Source organism: Pseudorasbora parva, chromosome 1 (assembly GCF_024679245.1).
Source record: "Pseudorasbora parva isolate DD20220531a chromosome 1, ASM2467924v1, whole genome shotgun sequence".
Classification (NCBI taxonomy): domain Eukaryota; kingdom Metazoa; phylum Chordata; class Actinopteri; order Cypriniformes; family Gobionidae; genus Pseudorasbora; species Pseudorasbora parva.
In genome coordinates, this window is record NC_090172.1 from 2,361,378 (window position 1) to 2,382,215 (window position 20,838).

Below are 20,838 nucleotides of genomic sequence, written 5' to 3' on the forward strand. Positions count from 1 at the left end.
TTGACCCATACAATGTATTGTTGACTATTGCCTCTGATGTACCGTGAGATTATGACTGGTTTTGTGCTCCGGGGTCACCCAGTCCTACTGGAAACGAATAAAGAGATCTGCTGGATAAACTAAAACAGTTTCTTATAAGTACTATTAGATATGGGTTATTCCTTATTCAAACTATGGATCTGTATGATCTTGATTTAAAAAGGTAAAATTGATGCACATCTTCAAATTAGACTGTGCAATTCCCTAAAAGATGGTGAGGTTAAAGAGTAACCGTAGTCAAATAATTGTATTGGAATAATGCTATTCAACAATCTTGGAAATCACACAGAAAGATTTCCCCAACATTTTTGTAATTATAATAGCTAAATCCTAAGTCCATATTTGACCCAACATTGGGTTAAAATAACCCTGTATTTTTTTAGTGTAGGCTGTGGGCACTCATACACACATTAATTGGATGGAATTCCTGCTCTCAACTGAATTTTTCAGTTTTTCCAATGAGTTATTTTTGCATTTTATTTCTTTCTGATGTTATTGAAAAGTAAAAGGCAAATTTAATTGATAAATATGTTCTCATTACATAATAAACTTTTATAAATTTAAAGGGTTACTTCAGCGATTAGCATATGGCTTTGTATCAGTAGAAACCCTGGAGTATATTCAAATTATTGTGCTTTTCCCCCTCATATCTCCCTGAGACGAGAGATTTATGCATTTTATTTCTGGAAAAATTCCTCCTATGATGCAAAAATCGTCAATTTGCATCATAGGAGGAATTTTTAATGTTTTTTAATGTAATTTTAATGTTTGCCCAAAGGCTAAAGACTACAGCCAGCAGAGGGAGCCATTTCCGCATGTTTTGAATCTGCGCATGGGGGATGGAGATTACACTCCGCTCGCAGGGAGAGCTCAGCTGGCAGCTACAGGCACTCGGAGCTATGGTGAGCAATGTAAGTCTTTTAACTTCTCAAATTAATTTCTATGAAAGTTAAGCTTGCAAAGGCATGAACTGAAACGCGCCAGACTGAACTCCCGTTGTGAATGTATGCGCGAGTGTAGTCGCGATTACCTCAGCTCTCATCACTCCTGCAGTTAGTGCTCAGTGCTGTGATACTCGCGCGGGGACTCACTCCAGGGTTCCCGCGGGGTCTTAAAAAGTCTTAAAAAGTCTTAAATTCAGAAAATTACATTTAAGGCCTTAAAAAGTCTTAAAAACACCCAGATTTTCATCCTAGGTCTTAAATTTAATTTACCAAAGTCTTAAAACTTACTTCCGTTCAGAAACAAAACCTTTTAGTTTTCTTTACCCGACTGCTTCATGCATTTTTACTCCTTACACTTTTCCTTCAGCTTTCAGAAAGCTGCGATTGGCAAACGGAAAGCAAGAAATTACCGTAATAAACCCTATTTTGGCAAAAAGCGCTATTTGTCTTTAAGGATTTTTTAAGCGCGCCAAATGTTGAGGATTTACGGTCAAATAGCGCTTTAATATGCTGGCGCCAACACTCGCATTCTAATAGGGTTAAGCGTAATGTATTCTGATGTATTTGATCTGACTGGGTGGGCAGATGTCAATCTCAGGCCCAACCATCGATCCGCCCCTGTCATAGGTTGGTTGTTTTGTCTGGTCTGCACTTGTGGCTACGCGCGTTTTCAAAGAACATGGGTCTTTGCACACTGAGTCCGATATTTTCGCATGCGTTTTTTCATATTCGTGATCCGAAAAACTCGTCACGCACAGAGACCTTGCACACTGAGTCCGATGCTTATTAATGAATGTGTTACGGAAAGAAACGCAAAACAAGACAAAGTGACGTCTAGTGAGGATGATTTGTTTGTCCTGAGGAGAAATTGGGTTCATCTACTCCTGTGATCGCGTAGAGAGGAGAGTTTCCCTATCAAGCGGGATTATCCAGATCGACCGATTCAAAGTTGCAGTTTCAGTGGCTCAGTTTGATGCTTTTCTAGCGATACTGGAGACATATATAAAAGAAGACCACTAATTTCTGTGAATTAGACAGACACAGACAGACACACACACACACAGACAGACAGACAGACAGAGCTTTACAGACCCTTACGAAACAAAAATATATTGCAATATATTTGAAAATATCATGCAATATATTCACATATAACGTTATGGGATTTAATATTTATATTTTCCAATATATTGCAATATATTGAAAGCGGCCATCATTTGTATATTTTCCAATATATTGCATGAATATATAATATATTTTATAATGCCATCAATATATTATTCCATATATTAAAATATATTTCAAGAAAATATATTGGTAAATTTCCTTTCGTAAGGGGAGACTTGATGTGCTATAATTATAGCTGTGATATAATAATATTTGTAGCATTTTTGCTAGAATAATATGTATGGTGGCTCTGAGTTGTCAAAACGTCTCAAAATGCGTTTTTACGGATGCGAAAACGCAGAAAATCGAACTTGTTCCAAATTTTTTTTTGACGGACGAAAGTTTCGGAGGCAGTGTGCAAGCGTGATTGACATAACGTGAGGTCGAATTTATTTTTGGAAGTGCGTAAATTATTCTAGCAAAAATCTGAGCATCAGATTTGCATCAAAAAGAAAGCATCAAACTGACACTTTTAATCGGTCGGTCTTGATCCCGCTTGATAAGGAGGGGAAACTCTACACGATCACAGGAGTCTCTCCACATCTCCTCAGGACAAACAAATTATCCTCACTAGACGTCACTTTGTCTTGTTTTGTGTTTTTATCCCCGTAACGCATTCATTAATACGCATCGGACTCAGTGTGCAAGATCTCGGTGCGTAACAAATTTTTCGGAATACGAAAAACCGCCTTGTGAAAATATCGGACTCAGTATTTTGATATCAGTTTCTGAGTTTATTTAATGTTTCTATAACTGAATCAATAAAAATAAAATGTTTGAGAGTTTCTGAGATCATTTATAATGCTTTTAGTAATGCGTCGTGTTGGTCTTAAATTTCAATCATAATGGTCTTAAAAGGTCTTAAATTTAACTTACTGAAACCTGCAAGAACCCTGCACTCATTATATTGAACACACACGTTCAGTTTTTAATTGTAGTGTCTTCTCTGTTCTCTAACTCAGTCACAGTAATCAAGTTGGTGGCGTTGGGAATGGCACAGGGCAGCAAAGCATTCTGGGAATTGTAGTCTTTCATCCCCATGAGACAAAAATACATTTTCTGTCTTTTCTCAGTCTAGAAGACACCAAATTCAAAAATAATTTCACATTTCTACTGCATTGATGACCCAGTTTAAATACAGATTCATCTTCCCAGCGCTGAAGTACCCCTTTAACATTTACATAAGTAAACGGCACATATTATGTAACAGTGACAAATTCAAATGGTTTGTATTTACTCAAAGAAATTGTGCCAGTTTTACTTGAATTTGTTTGTTCATATAACTAAATTGTTATTTGTAAAAAATGCTCAATAAAGTTGTGTGCACATGACGCATATTTTTTAAGTACATTCAACAAGTAATTTTTTTCAGTGCATGAACACAAGTAAAGCTGGCACAATTTCTTTGAGTAAATACAAGCCATTTCAATTTATCACTAGCTGCGTTTCCATTACAGATTTGCGAAACACTTTTGCGATATTTCTTAAATGTCGATAAAAAACTGTTGCGAAATGACAGCGTTTCCATAGCTGCAGTTATGCGACTAAAACATATTACTTTCCTCTCGCGATAGGTCAGTCCAAAATGATGGCACTTGGTAGGTTTGTATATCCCATCCATCACACTAGCCATTATTTTTATTGGAAGGAGACATATGTGTTATCCAAGCATTAATGGCAAGGAAAGCCCCTTTGGTTACTTAAGCAGCACGGATATGAGGTGTGTGTGTGTGTGTGTGTGTGTGTGTGTGTGTCAGATCTGCTTCAAGGTCTTCATGATAATGTAGCATTTCTGTTTAGAATCCAGTATTACTGTAATCCTATATTGTCTTTTATGAGTTTAATAAAGAACTCCATCTCGTCTTCTCTCCAAACCGAACCATCATCTGTAAAGAATGATCGCCTTTTAAGCGCGGCAGGTTGACGCATATAGAGTAGAGCGAAATGTTTGAATTTGCATGTTAACTCAAATGTTTTATTTGTATTTTTACCACTTTCGTTATTTTGGCTAGACATTTCGTTTGATTGGCATTTGAACTGAATTTAGAAATGCTTTGGAAAAGAAAAAATTGGCATTTAATAAACAAATTTTTTTTTTTTAAATGAAGACAGCGTTTGGAGTGAGTGCATGCAAAATAATTAGTTCCCCGAGTCCACAAATAAAAATAGACAGTTTATAGTTTATAATTATGTCTTGAACTCATCTGTATAGCTAAAAATGACAAGAGTATTGTAAATTGTTTCATCTCTCTTAAAGGAAGAAGGAAAAAATGAGAACGTCGGCGCTTTTATCGGCCGTGGGTTAAAGAAAACAGCCTAACTACGAAACTAACTGCGTTTAGGCCTAAACATTAGCCTGTAATATTATTATTTTAATTTATATGTTGGTTATGAAAAGTTAGCAGCATGAGTAAGAATCGCAATATGTTTGAGACCTGGGGCGTCACATGATTTTGATCACTTCGAGTTTTATTTTCTAAGTCTTTCTTAAAAAATATATTTAGTTTTGTATAAATTGTATTTTTATTTTGATCGATGTTTCATCAATTAATTGCCTGTTTATTAGATAAGAAGCAAACTAAGATCGTCTGGAATGGATTGACGTGCGTAACTGGCCTGTTTCCTCGGCCTTTGAGTAAGGCTGAAACTATAGGCTAGCTCTTTATTCTGCTTTAATACATTTCTTGAATATATGTCTTAATTACAGTATATATAGCCTGTAGTCCTTATTAGGAGAAAATATATGTCCTTTTAACTACATTATCTTGTTATTACGACACAATTGAGTGGAAAATATAATATATAGGCCCTATGTTGCAGCAATGCGTCACCGCAACAGGTGACATGTAAATGCGAAAAAAACGTTTCCATTGCAGTTTTGCGAAAATGTCCTTTTTCGAATCGCCTGAAAAACCACCTCATGAGAGCGTAAAAACTTGTTTGCGATATATGGGAGTTTTTGCGAAATTGCCGCGTTTCCATTGGGCGTATTTTCAATTCGCAATTTCAATTTGCGCAATTTGAAGGGTAATGGAAACGCGCTTACTGTTACATAATATTTATACGTGTCGTTTACTTAATGATGTTATGTTAAATTTATAAAAGTTTATTATGTAAGGTGAACACTGTTATCAATTTCATTTTCCTTTAAAAAAATTAAATAACAACATGCATATTTTTAAAAATAAAATGCAAAATTAACTCATTGGACAAACTAAAAATATATAATTGAGAGCCGGAATTCCATCCAATGAATTTGTATATAAGCGCACGCACACACACACTTACACACACACACACACTCTCCTGCATAATGCTAACCACAAAATTACAGAAACTCCTCTAAATGTCCTACAAACATTAACATAAACTAATAACATCTTTCCTTTCACTGAAAAACACCTAAAATATCACTTTATTCCATATATTTTCTCTCCTAGCGCAGTCCTTTGCAAAGCATGCTGGGAACTACAGATCCACGGCCCAGTTAGTTATGCCAGCACAAATAATTCTTGTAGTTTTAACGCAAATTAATGAAGTAAACTTCAGTTTTAAATATCTTAGGCTGATTGAACACAATTCGACACAACTTAAAGCTCCACTGTGTGATATTTTCCCCTATCTAGCGGTGAAAAGATATATGACCATCCAGTGAATAATAGTTTCTGCTCCTCTCAATTTCGATTTCGTTTCAACTCCTACGGTGGCCGATTTAGTCATGGCTTCCAGTTCGACCTCTTCGGTGAGTGTTGCTTCAGCTCAAGTGATGAGGTAATTTTTGAAAACGTATAATTTGCAGTTATTTAATTTGCCAAATGATCTATGATCAAATGAATCTCTGTAAAATAGAATTTTAAAATGTCGTTATTTTTAACCAGTTCATTGCTAACATCAGCTATCAGGTTCCCAGACGAATGCAAGCTAATCTTAGTAAAGGAACTTTTAACAGTGCTATCGTTATTCTGTATATTGTACGACACCACTAGCGTAAGGCAAACTAATTATAATGCAATTAAAATATTAATCTCATGTTATCCGTCATAGAACACGGATTTATGTTACAGGTAAACAATACTTTTTCATCATTGACGCGAGGAAAACTATCCTAGACGTCGTTCTAGTGTTATGCACAGCACACCGTGATATAATTAGCCAAGCAACAATAAAACTTCCAATATACACAAATAGGCGGAATTAATATTACCTGTCGAGAAGAAAGCAGGCAACGTTGGCGTTCTTTTTAAAATCGTTGCTCCTCATGAGCTCTTTCCACCTTGGAAAGGCCACTCCAGTATTTACTTTTGTCTTGTTGATTTGCCCGTCGCGTTGCCGTCTTAATTCTCTTTTCCGCTTCCTTGGCGACTCTGATACATATCCCGCAATGTTACTAGGTCCCCGACCCGGGTCGAATTCGGTAATCAATCCCGGGACGTGGTTGCTTTCACACAGAAGGCGACCCGGCAATGCTCCGGGAATATTGCGGGTCCGACGTGCAGTGTGAAAGGGGCTAAAGAGTGATCCTCCATCATCATATAGCAGCCTCAAGCAATCCCCCTCTTCACATTCGACACAGTGCCATTGAGTGTAAAAACGCGAAAGGCAAAGCTTGAATTTACGGGTATGTCCCTCTTTGGCAAATGTACTTTCAAGATGGAGGAGCAACATGGCGACCGCCATCCGAACCCTCAACACTAATGTATTTTCAATGGTATATTATAAAATTACGAGAATGCATTATTACTTGAAAGAAGTAAATATACATTAATGAGCACATATATTTTTGAAAGAACTAAGTGATTTTAGCTAAGAATAAACTAAAAAAGTTACACAGTGTAGCTTTAATTAAATTAGGTAAAGTAAGTAACATAATTTAAATGTGTCTTATCAATGAAGGGCCTGAATCATTTTTTTGAGTGTATGAGATGGGGTGAGGAAACTATCAGGAAATTTTCATTTTGAAGTGAGCTGCTCCTTTAATTTTGGGGTGAATATGTTGTGGAGAAATGTCTTGGGGAAAGAAAAAAAACGAATTCAGAGACTAGTCATATTTCACTGTCTTTTTAATTACACAGATACGCAGATCTCAACACAGACAATAACCTGATTCAGAATGTTTACAGCGTCACATGTCCAACAAAGCGCACAGTAAGAGAGGGTGAGGGAATTGCAAAAAGGGGGAAAAGAGCATGCAAGAAATAAATAAATAAAACTCTCCTGGCACAGTTCACATCATCTAGAGAATGATAACAGGACCTTGAAAGAGAAAACAAGAAAACACACCAACAAACCAACCTTTCCTATCGAAACAATGCCTTCTCCTGTAATGATGTATTGCACAATACAGTATATCAGTGTATCAAACCAAGCCTTTGCTAGTACAGAAATATATATCTTGCTGTTATGGCATTTATCATGTCAGAGTAATGTTCAGTTGTACAGTAGTGTAAGGTTTCTACTACTACATCCTTGCCTGTTCTCTGATAAAAAACGATGTACCGTTGCAATCAAGAAAATAAAACATTAGTGATGTGTAGAAACACTGCAAAAAACTGCTTTTCTTCTAGTCAAAATACCTAAAAATTCTTACATTAAGAAACATTTACTAGTACAAATTATTGTCTTGTTTTAGGAAAAAATAACTCAAAATGAAGAGAGTTTTTGCTTAAAATAAGATAAATAATCTGCCAGTGGGGTGAGAAAAATAATCTTGTTTTCTGTTTGAATTAAGATTATTTTTCTCACCCCATTGGCAGATTATTTATCTTATTTTAAGCAAAAACTCTCTTCATTTTGAGTTATTTTTTCCCCCAAAACAAGACAATTACTTTTGCTTGTCTAGTAAATACTTGATGTAAGAAAAGCATTTTTTTGCAGTGAATGTTTTATTACAATGGCTTAAAATGGTTTGCTGGTCTACTTGGCAAACCTTCTCCTATCTTCCTGTAATTTTTGAATAGTTAACCTTAGGCATTCATGTTACTTTGCTGAATGTGTAGGATGTAGTTTCTCTCTCTCTCTCACCATGTCAACATTTAAACAAAACAGCTTCCCAATTTGGGTCCACTGTCAAGGCCAAATGTTGACCGAATCCAGAGATTTGATATTTTGAGAACGATGGTCTTTCGATATGCCGAATGACAGCAGAAATACAGCACACAGTGTAAGATGCATTTTGCATTTGGATGCTTTTGTTTCGGTTAGGAACAGAACGGCCAAAAATATTGCAAACATATGCTTGTATGAGTTCTGGACTAGCAGACATGCAAAGCTCGAGTTTATGGGAGCTCTCTACTGAAACTTTGCAAAATGGTGTTATTTTAAAGCTCTGGAGATTCAAGTAAGTCCCTTAGCAAAATCATTAATAGAAAGAATCTCACTCATACTCATGCATTCCCACAATGAAATCTTGGTTTAAATGTTAGAAGCATTTGTAATCTGATGCTTTGGATGCCAAGAAACTCCCCGGCTTGGATTTATAGGACTGATCGCTTCCCTAGATGTGTTTATTGTCATCTTGTGCTTTTATCATGGTAATTTGTACACTTTGGTTTACGGGCATAGACGGTCACCCACGTTACTTCTGCCTTTTTAGGCGATACTGAACGTCCAAACGGCTTCTATACGTGTGAAGTTATGCTTTGGTCTGTGCTTTTATCATTTTGGATATTTATGAGATATGTTTATTGTTCAGTGCTCAAAACATTCTACTCAAGCTCATTTTGCAATTCTGAATGTGTCAGAATGATAATTCTTGCCACAAGGGGCGCCTGTTTTCTACAGTCAGGTAAACTTAAGTCATGGTAGAGCAAACGTTTGGAAAGAATCTTGTTTATAGCTAGCTACCTGAATACTAACACCTATTTAATGGCACAGACGTTTGAAGGTAACTATCACATTCTTGAGAACTGAGAATAGTTACAGTAACACAAGATTTCTTCGCTGAAATTTTCCTAAAAGCATTGTTCGCCAACTATGGTCGCAAGACCCATTGAGCTCTATTGGTGACCACAGAACTTGCGTCCATAGTTGGCTAGGGTTGTCCAATCCTACTCCCGGATTAGCTATCCGGCAAAGTTTAGCTCCAACCCCAGTTAAACACATCTGAAGTTGCTAATCAACGTCTTAAGGCCCTTTAACACTGGACGCACTAATAATTTGCGCAATGGTTTTATTTTTTGATCAGCTGTGTGTGTAGTGAGTGCTTCCACACCGAATGTAGCCCTAGAAATCTGCCCGCGATTGTCGTCTAGCAACTCTCAATACCCTTCTGAGCTGTAATCGCCAAACTCTTGTCGGGCCAATCACATCGTGTATAAAGTCGGTGGGCGGGGCCATAATGACGACGGCCGAGGGTCGTTTGCGTGCTTCTAGTAAACACAGAAACTGGCGAACGGCGGTCTTTCAAATCAGCTTTGACCGCGAATCTGGAAGACTTGGAGTTAGGCTTTTCTCTGAGAAAAGAACAAAGAACAAACACTTAATCTGTCAACAAGCTCTGCTTCACCGTCGTTGCTCTGGTTGGTGTAGCGCTATCCTATCGCGTGCAGAGGGAGTTTGAAAGACAACCGTTTATCCGCCCCTCAGATTGAGCCGTCAATGGGGAGTTTCCAGACCAAACATCTTGATGTGGGTCTGGCTTGTCAGGCTACACCGAATGTGCTGTAGTGAAAAAACGACATTTATTTTTTGTGCTTCGATGTCGATTTTTTTTTTTTTTTTTTTACTCTAGCGGCGACAGAAACGGCTTCAACCAATCACATACAAGGAAACAAAGGTGACGAAATGTCCAGAGAATGTCACGAGCTATTCACGCGTTTGTCATGAGATTACAGCTGTAGATATAGTTAACTATAACTATAACCCACTGTATGCTACAGACAGCAATAACTTAAAGCTACACTGTGTAACTTTTGTAGTTTATTCTTAGCTAAACTTAGTTCTTTCAAAAATATATGTGCTCATTAATGTATATTTACTTCTTTAAAGTATTCTCGTAAGTTTATAATATGCCATTGAAAATACATACGGGTGAGGGGTTCGAATGCCGGTCGCCATGTTGCCTCTCCATCTTGAAAGTACAGTAGCCAAAGAGGGACATACCCGTAAATTCAAGCTTTGCCTTTCGCGTTTTAACACTCGATGGCACCGTGTCGAATGTGAAGAGGGGGATTGCCGTGTTAATCTTGGACTAAATCGGCCACCGTAGGAGTTAAAACGAAATCAGAATTGAGAGGAACAGAAACTATTATTCACTGGATGGTCATAAACCTTTACACCGCTAGATGGGGGAAAATAACCTTGTGTCCGCGATTATGGAAAGTGAACATGTTGTCATCAGCACGTCTGTGGCACTTAAATGTTTCCATTGTGATCAACTGGAAACATCTGCTCCGGATCGATTGGTTCCTGAAGTGTGTGTTAGTCTCGTCAGATGCGCTGCTACCGTCTCTAAATCTCCGTAAATTGTCCCACTTTCGAAAGTAAGTGCAGAAGCGGGCATGATAAAGTTTTATCTCCTGTATGAGATTAGCAGACTCCCCTTCAGACTCTCTGTTCTTTAAGACTGGGAGCACCCAAAACCTTCTTCTCGGTCTTTTATATAAAATGAAAAGCTCGTCTTCACTGACTAAAGAAGTGTCCGTGTTTTCTCAGTTGTTGCCGTGAATGTTTTGTAATGTTCGAGCTCTGAAACGTCGCAAATCCGTGTCGCGGCTGATGTGAATGGTTTTGACGTGAAATATTAGCTTAATCGTTTCTCTTTCTCGTTACGCCTCCGGTGTGAAAGGGTCTTTACTAGGCATACTAGAAACTTCCAGGCAGGTGTGTTGAGGCAAGTTGGAGCTAAACTCTGCTGGATAGTGGGCCTAAAGGACCAAGTTTGGACACCCCTGGCTTTGGGAAACACAATCCCTGGATAGCTTGAGCTGCATGTCTGCTAGTGGTTTGATTCTCCAAGCACAAACTGTCTTGGATTTGTTAACAGGAGGTAGCTAGTAGGCAAAGAGAGGATGGTTCATCAAAAATCCTCCTAAAAATGAAGAGAGAGAGAGACCTACTTCATCAGACTTGTGTTTTGGTAGCCCACTGTTGTGGGGTTATGCGTTGCTTATATGTTCAGTTCATATATTACCTTATTTTGAATATGCAATGTGATGAACTAGACCATCAAGCAACACCAAAGTAGAATGAGGCCTTCCAAGTTTGGTCAATATCAGAGGTACGCCACGTAATCGGCATTATAAATTCAGAACTGACCAAAGCAAAGGCTGTAAACGGGTGTTTTTTTCTAAGTATTTTTACCTTTAACGAACATGAATGTTGCTCAAGTGCACACAGCGGCTTTTATTGTTGTTTTCAAGATTAAAATATTATGTTTGGTACTATGTTGGATGGCTCACAACCTGTTTCCCACACTCTCAGAAAAAAGGTGCAGTACCCTAAGGTACAAAAGTGAAAAGGTACATCCAAATGGTACATATTAGTTCCTTAAAAGGTACATATCAGTACTTTAAGAGTCCATATTAGGACCTTAAAGGATATATATTAGTACCTTTTCGGTTTTGCAATGCGAAAAAAATATTTTCTTACTTAGTATTTTTGTCTTGTTTATAGTGTAAATATCTCAAAATTCCTACATTAAGAAACATTTACTAGACAAGCAAAAGTAATTGTCTTGTTTTGGGACAAAATAACTCAAAATGAAGAGAGTTTTTGCTTAAAATAAGATAAATAATCTGCCAATGGGGTGAGAAAAATAATCTTGTTTTCTGTTTGAATTATTTTTCTCACCCCACTGGCAGATTATTTATCTTATTTTAAGCAAAAACTCTCTTCATTTTGAGTTATTTTGTCCCAAAACAAGACAATTACTTTTGCTTGTCTAGTAAATACTTCTTGTTTTATGAATTTTTAGATGTTTGGACTAAAAACAAGACAAAAATACTAAGTAAGAAAAGCATTTCTTGCAGTGTGAACCTTAGGGTACCGCCCCAGTGACAGCAATGTACCTTTTTTTCTGACAGTGCAAAAGTAAAAATCTGGGTACTTGAGCAAAACCAGTTGAGAACCTTTTCTAGTGTTTGCCTGACTCTGGTGGATAATCGAGGGTTTGGTTTTGTGATTGTATGTGCATGCATATGTGTGTGCAAATTACACATTGGACCACTGCAGTGACACTTTGGCCCAAAGGATGGCAATGTTTCACAAAGACTCGCGGCTTCCCCTTCCAAAATCCCAGTGTGGGAACTCCTCGGCGGGGCGAGCTAGATTAGTATATTGTGGTTTGGCGTGTGGTTGAAGCGATGCCGTTTTTATTGGCACGCTTATGGCTACAAAAGCAATCAGCAGAGTCCTCTACACGATCAGTGATGTGAACATCTCCGTTGTTACAACAAACGTTGTAAAATGGTCATTCAGACAGAAAAGATCAAATGGAGAGAAATTAAATTCTAGACATTATACTTTAAAGGTTTCTGTTATTTGGCAAACTCATTTTTGGACCTCTTTTTTAAATACTATGTACATTCACATTAATTTACTGTGGTAATTTTAGATATATTTGTATATTTATATTATAAGGTACCCTAAGGGCCGTTTCTGAGGTTCCATTCAGTAGCTGAATTCTCTTTCCATATATTGCACCTCCGTTCTCTCACTGTCTTACAATGCGAGCAATATAAAATATTCTACATGAGGAGTCTCATCATCAATATTGATACAACAAATCCAACAATAGGTACAACACAGTCTCCCGTTAAGAGTGTCTTTTTCTGTCCAACGTTCGGCTGAAACCTAAAAGAAGACAAATCAAGAATCGCGTTCCTCATTCAGGGTACAGATATTGAAGACAGAGACATCCAGAAACAAAGTAATATCTACAAGCAACGTTTGATCCCTTCGTGGATATCTGCTTTCTGTCAGGAGACAAAAGGGATGAACATATAGAGGACGGGGGGAGGTAGAAAGAGCGAGAGAAAAGAGAACCAAGTCTACGCCAGTCTCTACAGTCTTGTCATGCTTTGGAAAACGAGGGAGCGAAATCGTACAACAAAATGAAATGTCTCGGCGAACAAAATGTTTCAGAAGAAAAGGCTCATTCTTAGTGTACAATCCATTGAGGTTTTTTTGGCAGTTCCATTGCCGTTCGTCTTTCCTTTTGTCTAATCCTCGCCTTTTCTGTCTATTTCATGTCCTTTCTCTTTTGCGGCGGATTGGGGGACGTGCTTTAAACATCCCAGGTGCGACCCTCCATTCCCGTAGAGATGGGGCTAAAGTCTGCGTTCCTCAAGTTTTGAGTGTCTAGTCACCATGCCATCTTTCCACAGCCTGTGGAAATCTAGGCTGGCTTTTACTGCTGAGGAGGTGAAGTTGTTTGCGTTTGGTTACAAGATGAGTGCTTAGTAACTTTGGCAGTGTAATAAAAAGGTTTGGATCATTTGAATTCATTTGGGTTCACGTCAGTACAGAGAGGTGAGTCTGGTGTAGATTTTCTTGGCTCGCTAGCAAGGTAGTTAACAGGTTCTTCTTCTTATTATTATCATCATTATGATTCTTTTGGATTTTTGGATGTTTCTTTTGTTTTAATTAAAGCCAAAAAAACGAATGTTCGCAATGTTGTGAGGAAGTAGCTCTGTGGTGGAAGCTTTTCATGCTCGTGTCCCACAGTTTAGAGGAATCCCAACTATATATATATAGTCCCACTTGTTTAAAGTACAGTGCAACTCCAGTTCTCACACCTCACTTAAAGGGTGTTGAAGCAATGCATGAATAAAACATGACTATTCCCTGGCTTTTTTGGTGGCATCCCCTTCTCATGTTGAATTTAGACCCTTTTGTGAAGGAATCTGAGCTGGGGTTATTTGGAGATTTTAAAAACCAGAGCTTGATGTGTGAAAGCCAGGTTGCTGTAGTTCATTTTTCGAGAGGACTGGTACGAATGGTGGCGGTTCCTCAGCTTGTTTTTTGGATGAAGGATGCTGTAGCAGCAATAGACGTGGCTGGGTGCGCGGGGTTTTAGGATTTGGGGTTCGTCAGTCAGCGGGACGAGGAGTCCATCAAAGCTGGAGTTGCCGGAGTGGTTGAGCGGGAAACATTGCTGGAGCTCGCTTCCTTAGGACTTCCACTGCTAATGGTTTGCCCAACCAGGGACAGCGGGCCTGGAGGCGTGTTCTCCGAATGTGTGGGTGGTGCACTGGATGAAGTGGTGGATGGTGTCCCAATTGGTCCACCGCCACCCCCAGGCATGCCTTGGCTGCATACGTGATGGTGCTTCTCCCAGTCCTTGTGTTGGCAGAAAGAGCCACAATATCGCGCGGTGTTGCATCCGCTGCACGTCTCGCTAGCCTTGCGACCGCAGTTCCAACAGCTCTGCGGGAGACATACAGACTATTATCATTGCCAAACCAGTAAATATCAATATCTGTGCCATGATAAAACAATAGGGGTGTAGTGATTAGGGATAGGCATTTTCCCAAAATATTGTATTCGAATATTTGGGCTCATAAAAATCGAATATTCGTTTATTTACATTAGGTATTTTGAGAACATTAGAGACGTTTTTTTAATCAACATGTCGTCACCATTTCTAAACAAGCTAAAATTAGGCAATGCACACAACATGCTTACATTATATATGGTTTTAAAACATTAAACAGTATGCGTAAAAAAATATGCCTAAAGAAAAAAAGCATTATAAGCTCAAGCAGCGTGAGCGGAAAACACTAATAAATCAGAGTGCGCCATGTTTTTGTGCAGAACGTACATACGCACACAGACACACACACACATAAGTCGGAATGGTTGTCATCGGTACCAGAGCAATAGAACAAGTTTTCTCTGGAGAAAACGTGCCACTGACAGACGTTGCGGAGACAAAGATAACAGTGTTAAGTGAAGTTTTAAGTGAAGGGGTGGCAGTGGCTCAGTGGTTCATGTAGGTTGTCTACAAACCAGAAGGTTGGTGGTTCAATCCCCGGTCCCACCTGACCAAGTGTCGAAGTGTCCATGAGCAAGTCACCTAACCCCAGCTGCTCCCGACGAGCTGGATGGCGCCTTACATGGCTGACATCGCCGTCGGTGTATGAATGGGTGAATGTGAGGCAAAAATGTAAAGCGCTTTGGATAAAAGTGCTATATAAATGCAGTCCATTTAAGTTTTAGTGAAGCACTTTGTGTTTTCTGTTCTTAAACCCTTAACAAACGTTAAAGCAAGCATTTGTCTCGAGATCATTTTGCTATTATAAGTTATCTCGCTCTCACTCGGGGTAGAGATGGGCTTACCCGCACTCGTGAACGCAGTGATGGACTCTTTCCTCATTCGGCTGGTGTTTGGATGTGATTCTTGTTGTGGTGGTGATATTATGAACACTCAGTTTCAATCATTTAAAAAAAAATCAAAAGTAACTCCATATTGTAAGATCATTTTCAATTGTCATCTAAGTAATTCCAAACACATCGCGAGGCAGACGACGACATTGTGAATTGATTGAAATGCACTCAACTTATTTACCAGCTACACAGCGCCACCAAGTGGATTTAGTTTTAACTGCGAGATTTAGAGGGATTTCTCACAGATTTACTGCATTTACAGCCAGCAAATCAATGCAGTAAAATTCAAATAGTATTTTTAGCTTTCGAATAATAATTACAGATCAACTATTCGAATATTCGTGCACACGCCTAGTAGTGATACACTCGTGTCACGATTTGATATATATCAAAAAGTATAGAAGAGGTTAAAGAAGAGGGTTTTTTTTAAAAGGGATGTTGCATGCGATTTGACTTTTTTAACTTTAGTTAGTGTGTAATGTTGCTGCTTAAGCATTAACAGTATCTGCAAAACCTTAATGAGCGTTATCAAAATTTTAAGGGTTTCGGTAAAAATAGCAATATTCTCGACACGAACGCATAAACTGTCACTTCATGAGAATTTACTGTTTAATTTGAGAAAACTGTCATATCATGAACACAGACACTCAAAGCTCTTCACAGCAACCCATCAAAATAAAAGTGCGGTTTAATTTTTTTAAAATTGACAGAATATATTAGGCTACTGTTGTACAGTAGATTTAGCCACGTCTCTATTTAATAATAATACGCCTCCACTAATAATAATTAAAATTATGCCTAGATCATTGATTTTTTCTTTTTTTAAAGTATTTTTATATTTACTTTTAAACAGGAGACAGCCTTTAAATGTTTGTATTATTTATTTATGATTATCATCATAAATAATAAACTTAATACATTTAATATATATATATATATATATATATATATATATATATATATATATATATATATATTTTTTTTTAAGTAAAAAAAAACAACATTTAGCTGTGGTACCGAAATTGGTACCGAGCACCGTAAAATGTTATGGTATTGGTACCGACTACTGGAATAAAGTCCATAAATAAAGTAAAACTATATTTAACATTAAAGTATAAAGTTCCGTTATTGGCCTGGAAGCGTTTTCTCACAAATAACGGAAATTTCCGTGTTTGGCGGGGAAAGAGTTAATGTAATAATGTCACTGAAACTTTACTAGATGGCCTCTGTTAGTCATCATTCCCAGCATCGGTTATGTGTGTTACCAGTGTTGGCACAGTTACTTTAAAAAAGTAATCTGATTACTGATTACTGCTTTAAAAAGTAACTTAGTTACTTTACAGATTACTTGATTTTAAAAGTCACTAAATAAGATTGCAAGTTACTTTATTGGTTACATTCAGCAGTTTCTGGCAGCACCCGCCGCCTCAACACATAAAAGGACGACTGTTTTTGCCAACACACATTTTAAGTTGAAATTAAAAGATTACTGGTTTGGTAATAGTAACGCGTTAGATTACTCATTACTGGAGAAAAGTAGTCAGATTAGAGTATCGCGTTACTGGCATCACTGTGTGTGACTTACTTCACTGGAGTCCTCCTGCTGGTTAATGACAGTCAGTGCGTCCTCAGAGGCCTGTCTCTTAGCCTCGGCCAAAGCTCGCTCCATCTTGGATCGCTCGGCGGAGATCATCTCGTGAGCTTTCCTCTCCGCATCCGACACCGCTTTCTGCAGCTCCGACATGGCCTGCCGCTTCACTTCATTTACCGCCTCCTCTGAAAACGAGCACGAAATATCAAGAGAAAAACATAAGACACTATCCCTGTAGACCACTGCTGCTCCTCTCAACATCCTTTATTGAGGCACTCAAAGCTTTCAGCATGTTTCATATCTCCAAACAGATGTACATCATCCAAGATTTAAAACATTCTGTCAGAAAAATAAGATATTAATAATTCATCCAAACGGAGAGTGGTTACAATTATTTCCAGTGTTGATAGTCGATTAGAAAATGTTGTTCACAAGCTTGCCTAACAATGTATGATTAAATATTGGTGGATAAATGGCAGAGCTCAGCTCGTGGCTTCAATACTGAGGCTAAATCACTCCTTTTAGAAGGAAAACCAGGATTCAACTTCAGGCAGATTTGTTTCTATTGCTGGTGTCTGCGTGTTTTCAGGTGTGAGTGTGTACGGATGTTGTAGAAATCTAACACAGCTAAATAATCTGCCAATGGGGTGAGTAAAATAATCTTGTTTTCTGTTTGAATTAAGATTATTTTTCTTACCCCATAGGCAGATTATTTATTTTATTATAAGCAGAAACTCAAAGCAAAACATTTTGAGTTATTTTTTCCCAAAACAAGACAATTACTTTTGCTTGTCTAGTAAATACTTCTTGTTTTAAGAATTTTTAGATGTTTGGACTAGAAACAAGACAAAAGTACTAAGTAAGAAAAGCATTTTTTGCAGCGTAATATGTGGATGATTTAAGAATCTGTCAGGATATTGTGTTCCGTTAATGCTGCAGGGGGCACACACACACACACACACACACACACACACACACACACACACACACACACACACACACACACACACACACATTATTGCATATTTTTCATATGTCTGGGCTCTACAATCTTTGCCCCCATAGTGTGTTTACTCTAGAAAGCTGGTTGTGAGGAGCCCGATCATAAATATCTGTCATAACATACCCTCCATTCAATCCTCTATAGAGTTGTGCCTCCGGCTACTGACTGACTGAGTGCGTGTGTGTGTGTGTGTGTGTGTGTGTGTGTGTGTGTGTGTGTGTGTGTGTGTTTCCAAATCTACATCACTACTGTCTCAGCTGGAAAGCTAGTTAGTATTCGGGTTGTTCTCTCCGCACCTCCCACACACATCTCCTCATTTCATTCATTCTACACTTCTTTGCTTTTCTCTTCATCTTTCTGGTTCTCACCAATTTCTCTGTATCTTACAGAGTGCTTAATCAGACTCGGAGCACGCACCACTAAAATTAGTTTGCAAATTTAATTAATTTTTATCAAGGAGACTTGGGAGCAGATGCTAGAGCAATTGGCACATAATGGAAAACATGGGGCGGCAATATTAACGTTTTAATCCCACAGGGATATGTAATTTTCAAGGTTTATTTCTTTCTTTCTGCTACGTTTCAGGCCCCACCAAAGGCATAAGGACATCCAAATCGAGGCGCTCACAGGTAAGAAATCCAGACACCACTTTAATATCTCAATTATTTCTCAGATACAAAACTACCAGTTTATGAAATCCTAGTAACCTCTCAGTGTTCAGATTGACCTCTGGAAAAGGCTCGTCAAACGATGGTCTGATTTGCCAGCCTAAACATTTCCATCAAATTCTTCCAAGACTATTGATGATTAGTCTGATCTATGCTATCCACATTATGTTTTATAGTTCTGTACTCTTTCTCCGTGTTAATTACTGCCTCGTTTGTCTGAACGAGAGATTTTAGGAGATGCACCTGAGAAACAAATTGACTAAGATCTTCATTAAGTAGGGGTGTAACGATACATCGTATAACGATATATTGCGATATAAAAATGCAACGATGTGTTTCGTTGATGTGAACGATATGATGTGTGATAAAGAGTTGTTTTAGCCAAGGCTCAGCTTGCTGTATTTATAACGTATAATTCACCTATAAAAATATAAATTCTGTATCGTTTAACTTTCAAACACAAATTAAGATATTTCTGTCCCTCCATTTAAATGGGAACCAACAGTTGAAGGTCCAAATCAATGCAGTTTCAAAGGAAGGGCTTCAGAGGCGTAGGCGGAAGTACGGCCCCAGCGAATGTGTGAAGACTAACGTTGTGTTCACACCAGACACAAATAAAGCATTAAGCGCGAGTGATTTACATGTTAAGTCAATGCAAAGAATTATGCATGAATTGGACGTTTCGGGTGAACCGCATGAGTTGAAAAATCTGAACTTGGCCAGATATTCGTGCCGCGATAACCAATCAGGAGCTTGCTCTAGTAGTGACAATGAGGACAAAATCATATGTGGAGACCCAGAGCTGTACGATACATCTTCATACTTTAGAAACGGATAAAAAGGATCTTGCTTGGAAGAAAGTGAGTGAGGAGGTCGGACAATCTCGTAAGTTGTAAAAAATGGTCTTTTCTCAATTTGAGCTATACAAAGGGTGATTTCAGGGTGACTGAGACACTTTTTGCCATTGAGATGACTTGGAAGAAGTGTGAAATCACCCTATAGAGACTACAAGCTAGTTAAAGCCGGCAAATTGAGCTTATTTGCTTGTCTGGCTCTGTATTTTCTACTACACAAGAGGTGTGATCAACGTGCATTATTCAAATAACTCTTTACGCAATTGGATAGTCCTTCAACCAATCAAAGCACAAGAGGCATGAGCAATAGAGTGCCGAAGTCATGACGTCACTTTGTAGGCCAACCCGGAAGTTAGCGGCGCATGGGTTCCCTCGATCAAAAGCCTATGCATTTTCCCCATTGACTTTTGGACAATCGCAAAAAATAAGATCTGTGTTCAACAAAGAGTTATGACCCTTACACGTTTGGTCTATCAAGATAATCTTTACAAGTGAATCCAACATGTATACCGTTTGAAGCCTAAATAAAGCCGTCAGATATAAAATGCTAACGGTAGGCTATAAACGGACTACAGCACACAGTCGCGGATCTACGTCATCATCAAGCTTCCTCAAACTTTATTTAAAAAACACGTTCGCTCATTATGATCTGCGCTGTGTATGAACACTTATCCACTTTTTCATGAGAAATATTGACCATTCGTTTTTTCCAAAAATGTTAGAAACTAATTGGGTTTATGCGTGCCTCTCTGAGATTTGTTTTCTCGTTTGTTAATGTTTTATTTATTATTTTGTTATTTATAAAGCTTAATATTATTGTCTTTGTGATTAAGATTAGGCTATTATGCCTGATCATCGTGCCCCAAATAGACTTTAAAGAATCTTTCACTGTATTATGTTTGATTGTATGTTTGCATACCATTTGCTAATTCGCCAGAAAAAAAAGTGCTTTTACCACCTCAGAAGCACTGACGACGTAAGCTAGCCGTATCAATTTACAATCGTATGTCCTTTTTCTTAGACGATTGATCATATATCGAGGAGAGAACCACTATAAATCTGGACATGTAGAACAGCGCAGCTTTCATTCGACGACTTGTGGTTCCATCTCGGAACAAAACAAAACACTACAGTCTCTCCACAGAAATGAAGAACTGGTGATCGGTTACCTTAATATGACAGATTTCTGTGTATAACAATATTTGGAAACACCACTATTTGAAAGGACTAAATATATAACTATGTA

The 20,838-nt window shown here is 38.1% G+C and overlaps 1 protein-coding gene across 3 annotated transcripts in view; it reads right to left on the reverse strand.

Annotated features, from left to right (window-relative positions):
* Positions 1 to 11,902: 11,902 nt before the first annotated feature.
* Positions 11,903 to 20,838, reverse strand: part of cbfa2t3 (CBFA2/RUNX1 partner transcriptional co-repressor 3) — a 79,375-nt gene continuing 70,439 nt past the window's right edge. For 2 of the 3 annotated variants that reach the window (XM_067452073.1, XM_067452059.1), the window contains exons 11-12: positions 17,062 to 17,252; positions 11,903 to 14,534 (exon numbers count right to left, since the gene is read on the reverse strand). In XM_067452073.1, the coding sequence (XP_067308174.1) occupies positions 14,184 to 14,534; positions 17,062 to 17,252 (542 nt within the window). In that variant the 3' untranslated portion in view covers positions 11,903 to 14,183. The remainder of the gene's footprint in view (positions 14,535 to 17,061; positions 17,253 to 20,838) is intronic. The other variant, XM_067452066.1, reaches the window with a different exon arrangement.